Source organism: Streptopelia decaocto (assembly GCF_964273445.1).
Source record: "Streptopelia decaocto genome assembly, chromosome: 8".
Lineage (NCBI taxonomy): Eukaryota > Metazoa > Chordata > Aves > Columbiformes > Columbidae > Streptopelia > Streptopelia decaocto.
In genome coordinates this window covers 17,323,984-17,335,154 of record NC_138662.1, presented here as the reverse complement: position 1 = coordinate 17,335,154, position 11,171 = coordinate 17,323,984, and the positions used below count along the sequence as shown (strand labels likewise).

At 43.4% G+C, this 11,171-nt stretch overlaps 1 protein-coding gene across 2 annotated transcripts in view; it reads left to right on the top strand.

Moving 5' to 3' along the window:
• Positions 1-4,148: 4,148 nt before the first annotated feature.
• PRKAR2A (protein kinase cAMP-dependent type II regulatory subunit alpha) overlaps positions 4,149-11,171 on the top strand; it is a 53,709-nt gene continuing 46,686 nt past the window's right edge. Inside the window, exon 1 of one of the 2 annotated variants that reach the window (XM_082060462.1) lies at positions 4,149-4,576. In XM_082060462.1, coding sequence (XP_081916588.1) covers positions 4,327-4,576 — 250 coding nt within the window. In that variant the 5' untranslated portion in view covers positions 4,149-4,326. The remainder of the gene's footprint in view (positions 4,577-11,171) is intronic. The other variant, XM_082060461.1, reaches the window with a different exon arrangement.

Below are 11,171 nucleotides of genomic sequence, written 5' to 3'. Positions count from 1 at the left end.
GATAAGATCAAGGTTTACGATGTCACAAAGTAGCAAATTAAACACATGCAGAACCACCATTCACCAAATCCTGCAACAGCAGGAGCAGGGAACATTTGGTAAATCTGGGAAGAGTGTTTCAAAACCGAGGAAAGAGAAATGGCGCTTTATCTAACAGGTATTTAACTTGTGGAACTTGCTGCCGTGAGACACTGTGGAAGCTCATTGCACTTGTGCTTTCCAAACGAGATGAGAGAGTCATGAAGAGCAGTCCCGGAGCTGGAAATCGAAAGAAACACCCTCTGACATCCCTAACAGGACAAATGGAGATGCCACAGGACTACACGGGGACCAGGCTGCAGGCCGTGGACGGGCTCATGTCCCCTCCACGAGCAGAACCTCCTCCTGCCCTGGTTGAAACAGGGACAAACCCTGGTCACCGGCTGCTGCACACGGGGGATGTGGAAAATGTGATGTCCTGAGGTTTACAACATTTTGCATGAGATTATCAAACGGTTCTGTTTCTCCTCAACTCTGCAGCTCCATGATGTTGGCTTTAAAAATGTGCAGTGAAGTGGTTACCAGGCCGGAAACACAGGATAATGGCAAGAACTGACAAATAATTTAAAACTAAAGCAACCATTGAATTTCAAAGCCACTGCTGAACCCACTCCTCCTCAGCTCAGGGTTTTTTGTGCCAAAAGCATCCCACGCGGCTGAACTCCACACCTCGGCGGGGCAGGGAGGGAGGCGGCGCTGGGACATGCCCGGCCTGAGAGAGCTCGCTGGGGTGACACCCCCCACAACACCCAACAGCCATACCCGTGGTAATTAATCTAACTTTCCTTAAACAAGAGACAGTGTTTTCTAACGCCAACCACCAGAATACTTAGTGTTTTCTTGTACTGAATTACTTGCAGTGGATTTGGAGGCAAGTGTAATTAATCCAAGATGTACGTATGTTTATATAGTGTCTGAGGTCTGGCTGGTGCTGACAGGTTTATGAGAAGTGAAGTATTACTTGTTATAAAAAGATTTATTTTACTTTTTAAAGAGCCAGTCTGGAGGTTTAGTGTGATTATTTTTCCCCAATGCAAGACTACACAGACTATTTTGCTCTTTCACTTGCAACTTCGCTGCTCCTGCTAGTAGGACAAGCACTGAAGCTCCATCATAGTTTCACCAAAGGTGCATCCAAGTTACACAGCCCTGGACAGAGCAAAGAGACCTCAACATTTGGGAGCACAGACACATGATAAATATGGGAATAGCTTTCAGATACTAAGAAAGTCTTAGGAAAAAATACGATGCCGAAAAAACCTATACATTTTGAAAGGAATATTGTGAGGACCAGCTTCACCAGTTACACAAGTCTAATTCCATACTGGGTGCTGAACACGCCACAAAGGCAGCGGAAAGAAATTGCATTGGTCACGCTCCATGAATTAAAAACATTATAAAAGGGATCAAATTAATGGAAGTGCATTTCCTAATTTCTTCCATTCTTTTACTGTGGATGCTTATTATAGTAATAATTTAAAAAGTGATGCAAATTTAGGGTGAAAGAAAGTGCATGATGAGCTATAGGTATGCACAGCAGGGAGTATTATGATTAACTTGACAAATCTCATGCATATATGCGCCATCAGCTCTGATGCTCACAAAATGAAAAGTTATCTAAAGGCATGGAAGAAACTGTGGTGTAATCCAGCTTGAAAACGTGCTTCATGTGACCTTGGATGCTTTTTATTTTGTCCGTTGACCTTCAGAAGGAGGCTAAACACACTTCTGCTGTTTACTTTCCTCTGAAGCTGATTAGTTACATGTGGACATATAAATACCAGAATGCTAACACACTGTAGCTCTTTAGAGACTTAACAATATTTACTGGTAACACATTTTTTTTCATCCAAATAACCAGATTTATATCCACAGGCACAAATGAGAGAAAACTATCAACAAACGTTGAAAGCTAATACAAGAGCTGACTCATGCCAAAAGCAGGCAGTTGTCAGGTGGCTGGCTGTTGTGCAAGAGAGTGGGAAAGAAAAATAAGTGTATTCCCTTGCAATTAGACTTTCTTCCTCTGACCCTACCTGCCAATGCTTTTTAATTTGGGATTTTACCTTTTTTTTACAGCATTTTTAAAATCGCATTTTTACCTCTTCACCAACAGTAGTATTTTCAGCAACCAACTGGCAGAGGAAAGATCTCATCAGAAATCTTACTTAATTTTGGGGAGAACTAACAAAATATGGTTTTCCCGTTGACCAAAATCATTACCTTGTACCAGTGCTATCAGTAAAGTATGTACATTGAGCAGTGAAATGTGCTTTTGTATTGTTTGAGACAATTTATTATCAGAAAAGTAATATGGTAGGAGTGATACATAAAAAAGCAGTACCAATTATCTTTGCAGAAGAGGGATGATACAGTAATTGTTGTGCCTGCTGGAAAAACAAAGTCTACAGAGAAACTTACTAGATGTGGCAAAGCTACCTCCTGTGCTTGTTTTTAATTAGTTTTGTATGGATACAAGTCACAATCTTACCCTGCATAAAAATATGGGAGCCGTATTACAAAGAACATCTTTTACCAGGGAGACTGGGTGCTGTAGTAAGTGGCACAAGATTTCCAGCTGGACCCCTCACTGAGAACACAGTCAGTAAAAGCGCTGGATGGGGTGTTGTGGGACCCACAGTTGTGCCCTGTGCTGATGAACAGACTATTTTTGCCTGGGAGTGTGGTGAGAACCATCTGGATAAAGAATGGGACCCTTTGGCACACGAGCAAACAAAACCAAAACACACAACGAATTCCCTCAGCCGACTCTGGGCTTCTAAGTGAAATTTCGTATTTTGAGTACAAGTTGATTTCTGCTTTTTTATTGTCGGAACAAAAGAAGAATTAAATAAAAACATTTACACTGACAACATGCAGTGGCGTCACTGAGCCAACATCCCGATTCTCCCGACCCATGTTTGCACAGGCCTGTTTTCTTCCAAGACTTGTTTTCCAGCAACGTCAAACCTCAAGGGCTGATGGCTCCACGCCACGCAGCCAGTCGCCAGCTCCTGGGCATCTGCCAAACCTCCCTCGTACACACAAACAGATAACAGGTTTTGTACAGAGAATACAAGCAAAAATCTGAATAAAGCACACTTAACCACATACAAATGGGTAGCTCCAAAGCTTGCACATAGAAGCAATAAATCAGATGCTTCACTTTTCTGAAATTCTTCCTTTTTGACGCTCTCAGGTGTTCAGTAGGAGCTTAGCAGATCAACACCATTGCCACCATTTCACAGATGACACTATGTCACAGGTGACATTATGGCTTTACATGGGTTTTACCAAAAGGTGTGAAGACCTGCACGCTTCTTCTCTTGTGCTCATTAGTTTTAAGAACGTTTATTTAATGACTTAATTCTGACAAGAAACCAGAGGGGTCAGAGGGCCTAAATATAATTGCGACCAAGACTTAGATCAAAATTTAGATGAGATCTGATCAAGATCAAAGAAAACTCCTTTCTCCCACTCGTGTGGGAGCTGTGAAACACCCTCACAGACACCGTGGGGAAAGAGAAGAAGAAATGAGCACACGAGGTCACTGTCTGAAGGGGAAAATAATGAAGAATTCAAAAGGCAGCCGTGAAGGCTGCTCCGTGCTGCGCAGACACTGCTGACAGTCCGGGCGCTGCGGGACCAGACACAGATCCGCACGACCGTCCACCGCTGACCCCTGCCCCTCCCCACACCAACACCGGCTCCGGTCCGAGGGTTTGCAAACAGCGCACAAGCCCGTTCCGAACCGCCGTGACCGGGCCCGGACGATTCCAGCCCGTTCCGCCCGGGCAGACGCCCGGACCCCGCTCAGGTTTCCCACGGGCTGAACCGCCCGCACGAGCGGCTGCTCCGCCGAGCCGCTCCCGGGATCCCCGCTCCTGCCGCGGCCCTGCGGTCCCGCCGGACACCGGGTGGCAGCGGGTGGCACCGGGGGACACTGCAGGACACCGGGCTCCCCCGCGCGCCGCCGCCACCCTCGTGCCCGGCGCCTCCGCTCGCGCCTCGCAGTGACGCGCGCGCGCGCGCCTCCCCGTGACGCACGCGCCTCCCCGCTCGGCGCGTGCGCGGCCATTGGACCCGCGCCCGCTCCCGCGCCTGCGCAGCCGGAGCCGCTCCCGTCCCCGACTCCCCCCTCCCCTCCTCCTCTCTCCTCCGGCGAGGCTCGTGTGACCGGAGCGGCGGGAGTCAGTCAGCGCCCGCGGAGGGAGGCCCCGAGCCCGCCACCGCCACAGCCGGCCGCGGAGGGGGGGAGAGGCGGCGGTCTCCTCGGTGTCCGGCACCATGAACATCGAGATCCCGCCGGGCCTCACCGAACTGCTGCAGAGCTTCACGGTGGAGGTGCTGCGGCAGCGGCCGCCCGACCTGCTGGGCTTCGCCGCCGACTACTTCGCCCGCCGGCGGGATGCCCGCGAGCAGGAGGCGGCCGGCGGCCGCAGGGTGGTGAGCTTCGACGGGGAGCCCATGCAGACGGAGTCCAACGGCGAAGAGGAGCCCGACCGCCGCGACGAGGACTCCGACTCCGACTTCGAGCGTGAGTACGGGCGGCGAGGGGCGGCGGCGGGAGGCTGTGCGGGGCTGCGCGGGGCTGCCCGTGGCGGCGGGAGGCTGCGCGGGGCTGTGCGGGGCTGCCCGTGGCGGCGGGAGGCTGTGCGGGGCTGCCCGTGGCGGCGGGAGGCTGTGCGGGGCTGCCCGTGGCGGCGGGAGGCTGTGCGGGGCTGTGCGGGGCTGCCCGTGGCGGTGAGGAAGGGCCGGGGGCCGCGGGGTCCTGCCCGGCGGGGGGAACGGCCCGGAAGGCCAGTCGGGAGCCTCCGCCGCCCCGTCCTCGGTGCCGTTGTCCCGGCCGCTGCCGCTCGGGGCTGCCGGGCGGGATGGATTGAATGGGGGAAGAGGCTCCGGCCGCGTCCTCTGGCAGCGCGGGTGCTGAGGCCAGGCCCGTGGGCTCCAGGAGGAGCCTGGTTCCCCGGGTGGGGTGTCAGAAAGCAGCTGCACAGAGCTGCCGTGTAACGGCCGGGGTTATCAGTGCATTGAGCAGACTGCCAGGCATGTGATAGGGAAGATCATGTGTTATTGTGCAACCTCTTCTGTGCTTATCTTTACGTTTCTGTCTTTAAATCATTGCGGGCAAGTGTTTTTTTCATTGACAGAGGGGATGTTTATTGCCACCGTTGTGTGTTTAAAGTGGTTATTATAAGGCACTGCAATAACTTTTTAATACGTTGCAAACAAGCAAAAATTCAAACCCACCTGTATATTCCTGCTTATAGTTTAGCTTACCTGATCTAGACAATGAAGTACCGCTTGTGATACTTCGTTTTTATTCTGTCAAAATATACTGTGTGTGTTCTGCAATGTGCAGTGTTTGTAATTCGAACTGTAATTGAGCGTCAGTGCCAAAAGTTATTTAAAATGTTTGTGAATGGGACTTCTTGGCACATCCAGAATTTTGGACCTGAAATCACTGAATACTCTCTCATAACTAGAAAATAACTTAAGGGGAGAGGGCAAGGTGAGAAAAGGCATGCTTTCCGTAAGCTTTCAATGCCCTCGTTTGGAGGTCTTGTGCCCTTGACCTATAACTTGAGTAAAGGTTTCTGACTTTTATTGACAGAGGATCCTCTTTTAGACCAATTACTGTGTGTCACCTTGTGGATGCAGAGCGTTCTTAAATCTGTGCTGTGGTTAACAGTTTTAAAGAAATAAGAAGAAATTAAACCATGGAACAAATATTTGTATTTATTAAAGAAGAATGGAGAGACCAGCTATTTTTTCAGCCCTTCTAGGCTGGGAACTTCACAAAGTAAAACACAGCTTCAGCTCTTGAAAATATACCACCTAACCAGGACATGAAATATGTGAGAGGACAAGAATAAAATGCACTGTCAGAATGAATTAAAAAGCAGTTTGCAATTACTGCTTAGATTTGATTTTTTCCCTTTCTATAGAGAGAGGGGTTCTGTTTATGGCATGGAGAAGATGGAAGGGTAAAGAGGTGGATGCCGGTAGGGACTGGGTTGAAGTTAAGGGGATGTACTATGACAGTAATTACAAGTGATTTCGCTTGTCCTGCAACCCAAGTCAGCAATATTTTCAAATATCTTTAAAGATAAAAGAAGTTATAATTTTGTGTAAGATGTATTATTTGAAAATGAAGTTCTAGATTGGAAAAATTGCAGTAAATAGTTGGATGTAATTTTTAAAAAATGTTCAATATCTTTGTATATAACATTTTCCTTTTTTAAAAACAAACAAACAAATTCACAAAAAACGCCACTCCACCAGAGCTTTTAATGTAATTGAAAGCAACTTTTCTGTTTCTTGATCAGTTTATCTTCTTTTAGGGTTTGACAGACCTTCTCCAGGGAAGTGTAATTTTCCTAGTGAATGTTGGCAACTGCAGCTGAAAGGATCCTCTGAAGTTATATGTTTTCAGATAAAAATCTAAAAACTTGATGGTGGCAAACAACATTGCAGTTACAGCTTTACGAGGTGAGGCTGTCCAAAGCAGAAGGGTGGTTCCTTTGCTTCAAGTTTCTACTCATCATCTTTCTATCTTAGTCAGAGAGAAAATTAATTTAACGAGGCCAGTCAGTATCACTTGTTGTAGTCAGAGCCCTTCGGCAAGTGGTGCTGTCAGTAGTGCTTGTCTTGCTGCCCACCTGAAAACCTGAACTATTCCCTCCTTAGTGTTTCAGAGACCTGTGGAGGAGAGTGTGGTGATCTGTGCAACAGCAGGCGAGGGTCTCTCTGCAGGGTCAGGGAAACGAGTCTTTCTTAAGGTGTTTACTGGTGTGGGTGGCACTCAGCTGTGGCTGTATGTTTTTTAGATTTATAGACAGCTTTATTAATGAGAAAATGTTCAGTCAGAGGTTCTGGTATCTTTGTCTTCGGTGAATATTATAAGTAGGACAATACATCTGCCTTGTTCTGGAAGACCAGGTCCTGTGTGCTTGTAGACTGCTTAGCATTTAAATGACACTTAAAGATAGAGAAAACACACAAAATGAGAGAGTTTCAGATAATCTCATTGGCCAGGCCCTAGTACTGTTTATTAGGATTGCATTTTTTCATCCTGGGCAACTTAGGAAAGACTTGAATTAATTTCACCGTGTTTTCATAGGTTAACTATTTTTTACCTCTGAGTTGCAAAGACAGGTCAAATGGATGTTTTAAAAATGTTGCCATAGCTGTTTTTAAATATAAAGATAAAACTGAGCAATTGTTTTTGTAAAGTACTATGTTAAGAAAAATTTAAAGATAGTTAAAATAGTTGTATTTGTTGGGAGTGTGAAAGATGTCTGCAAAAATGTGCTTGTATTCGTGTTTCTGCTTCTGGCACAATATTGAATTTGTGCGTCTCACTAAGCTGCATCTACATGCTATGAGTTAGAAGACACTTTGGATAAGTTTTCTGTCTTTTTGGTATGCTTTGAGTAGATATGGCAATAGAAGTGAGAAATAACTTAAAATCAGAGTGAGTTCTTGGCCTTTGGTGTAAACCATGTGGGCAATGTCTTCATGTAGTCATAGTGACACCAGTGGTTCCTTGTCTGCCCTAATGACACTTATTAATGTGGTAAAAGTCACTGAAACTAACAGGACTACAAAAACCCTTCTGTTTTCTTGTGACACTTAAGAAGTTACTTCCAGGTTTATGTTTATTCTCTGAACCCCCTGGAGTTTCATCTCTCATTTTAAGTGGTTTTATAAATGTGATCAAAGGACATCAGGATCTGGCTGTTCAGCAGAGAGTGGTGTGTAAGGAATGTGTAGAAATAAAATGATCATAGTGGAAGGAAAACCTCCAGAAACATTTATCCAATGGGCTGTGACAGAGAATATTTACATACGAAGCTTTCCTCAGAGCCTTTATTTGATTAGTATAACTGCAAAATCAACAAGTTGATAGAGCTGGGAAAAGATGCAAAGTGACAATATAAAAAATGAGGCTGAGGACATAACCAAGGATGACTGTGTCTTCTCAAAATGTGTCCTTGACCGCGACACTTGTAATTTTAACAAGGAAGCTCTGAATGGATGTGTTAAGGCTGCGAAATTAAAGCCACAGAAATGGTCCATCCACTGTTTGAGACTGAGTCACGGCTTTTGGAAACCAAAACCTCCTGTTGTGAGCAGCACATCTGAAGGAATGCTGGCAGCTTTCCTCCCATCAGTCGAGGCCATTGCACAAAGGTGCAAGGTGCTGCACCGTTAGCTTTCCATTTATGTCCTTGTTTGTAACGGTGATCAGTTAATTAATAAACCACCTGCATTTATTCTTGGAGATACTAAACATGACTAACGGTGGAACTAAAATGGTTTTGGGATTATATACTAACTTGAGCAACTCAGATGTTTTAACTAATGGCAAGTATTTTAGTGCAAATCAAATTTTTCCTTCCCAGGGTTTCTCCTTGACACTGAGGCAAAGATTATGTGCTTTTCAGCTGCTCCCTGAGCAAAAGAAAGCACTTCTCATGATATTGCTTTTGAAATAATCCTCCTCAGTATGCTCTATTGTTATGAAGGAAAATGGTGCATAAGAATCTGGATGAAGAGGTGAAAAGATCCTGTCTAGTTCTGCACTGAGCTTCTCAACTAAAATTCAAGGATTTGTGAAATGTCATTTCTAAAACAGCAATAGGATATCTGAGCAGAAGAGATGCAGGGAGGAGGGAGTAGGCAAGTGGACTTTTACATCATCAGATCTTGGACGTGGTACAGAGTAAGAGCTCAGTCCATCCTTGAAATATTTCTCTTTTTAATTGTTAACAGAGGTGCTTAATATTAAATTAAACCTGTTTCAGATTACTTCTCTTCTTAAGCTTATGCTTTCTTATTCTGTACTTTGCTGATGTGTCCTGTGGAATTCCTCAGGAATTACCGTGTTACATCAATCACACAGCATTAGTGCTCTGCCTACATCAGTTCACAGGTCAGGCATAACTCTTTGCTGTTTTCCTGAAATAATTCAAGGAAATTTATCGAAAGGCAGATGTCAGATGATTTTAAGACGTTTGAAGGATAGCATAAGGAGAATAGTGGTCCTTCTGAAGAACACTGTTCAAGTTTTCAGATGTAATTCAGATTGATGGCTTATTGCAATTGTTTCTGTCACCTTTAAAATGAAAGTACTTTTAACTTTTTAGTGGTACTTTCACCTACATACTTTCTCCATAATTGTTAATTTACTGGGAATAAAGCACAGTAGCTCTCTCCTCAATGTTTTGTTTGACCGTAACATTAAAAGAGCTTCTCTTTGCAGAACATCTTTTTTGCAGTATTATTGCTTTGTATGATGCAAATTCAGTCCAAAGAATGGTTACTGTATTTAAAATCTAGGTAGTACGGTGGGCACTTTCATAATCTGATAATCACTATTGCCACATTTTAAAAAATTGTTTTACTGACTCATGTGGCTTAATTGCTTAATAGAGTAATTATAACAAAAGTGTTTTATGCTCTACTTAAGTAGTTACTAGATTTTTAGGGAGATGGATGAAGAAGCTTTAGATTATGATTTAACTGTATTAAGCATTTGAGTTTAGTGTACAAAGGAAGAAATATGCATGATTTCTTTGGAATATGTTTTAAAATGGTGTGTATGTGAGCAAGCCTAGCAACCTGAAGGTACAGAAGAAACTTTAGAGTTTTATTTATTCTTTTACCTCCATCAATAACATGATAGCAATTATAAAGCAAAGTATTAGTGACACATCCATGTTTTAAGAGGAGTATATGTCTACACTTAATTTTCTAATTTTGATAGGTCTTGGCAGCATAGTGTCTTGAACGTGTTTAGCATAAGAAATACCAAGTGAAAGACTGCCGTTGTGCAGCTGCTGTCCTCGCACATCTTTGCTTTTGCAGAGAGTTCTCGCTAACTTAAATCTGAAGGATTAAATAGAGTGACTGCTGTTAGTACTAAAGGAACTTCACTCCCTATATTTATCTTGTTCACACAGTGGAACTTTGCAGATAAACTAAGTATTAAGGAAGACTGAGGTAACTTCTCTTTGGTTACTTGGACAAAATATCTAAAGCTTTTTTTCTGGAGGTCTTTTTGCGTCTGTATTTGCTTATCACAAGAGACTTGCTTTTCAGCGTTTGTTCTTAAGATTGTATTTACTCTATTAAAAGGTTAGACTAGGACTTATTTTGCTAAGTGATGTCGTTCTAAGAAGGTCAACATTTGTATCAGTGGAACCCGAAGGAAGGTTTCATCAGTAATCTTCAGTACAAACGACAATTAAAATACAGGTGTAATATGCTGTTCTTACCTGAGACAGTAACAGAACTGAAAGTATGAAGTGAAGGGATAAAAGCTGCTGGCTGAGGAACAGAGAACTGTAGATGACTTGGCTGAAATTTGCAGGTATCACTGGATGTTGCTAAATGTCTATTGATCTACATCAGGAAGGAAGAACTTCTATGTTAATTTTAAAATATGGGTTTCTTGCAATTTTGACATAGTGCACTCACAGAGTTATTTGTAACATCCGGACATTGGCACTGTTATTACTGCTATAGCATCTACTAGACAGTCCTTAGAATCTCTCAAGAAAAATATCCTCTTAATCTGGTTTACTGTTAGTGGCTTGACGTAATTGTTCTGCTTTCCTTAAGTGATCCATAAATTCTAAAATGTGAGGAAGCAAGCAGTACTTTTTTGTTTAAAATTTCTTTTAAGTTCATATTTGTGGTCTGTTGCATTTTTGTTTAACTGTTAAGCTTGATATTTCCTGAAAGAGCTTTTGGTACTATATATAACCATATAGCTAAATTAAATTCTAGACTCAGTTTCTGCTTTTTAAATATCTTTCTGTTACTTTGGGCAAGTAGAAACTGCATTACTCTATGTACTAGCCTATGAAAAGAGCATCGCTATAAAGGAAGCGGATAAGTAGCCTTTGTGAATAATTGCTGAATTCTTAAATGCTTGTGATTCCATATTGAAAAAGTTTATTGTAAGAAAAATACTATGGAACTTATAAAATTGGATTATTCTAGCCGGTTCTGAAATTAAACTAAAGGAAATGGTTGTATTGCAATAGTAGGTATTGTACTGAATACCAGCTTCTTTTTAACTGTGCTATTTTTTTTTCATTTAATAAACTATTATTAGAGTG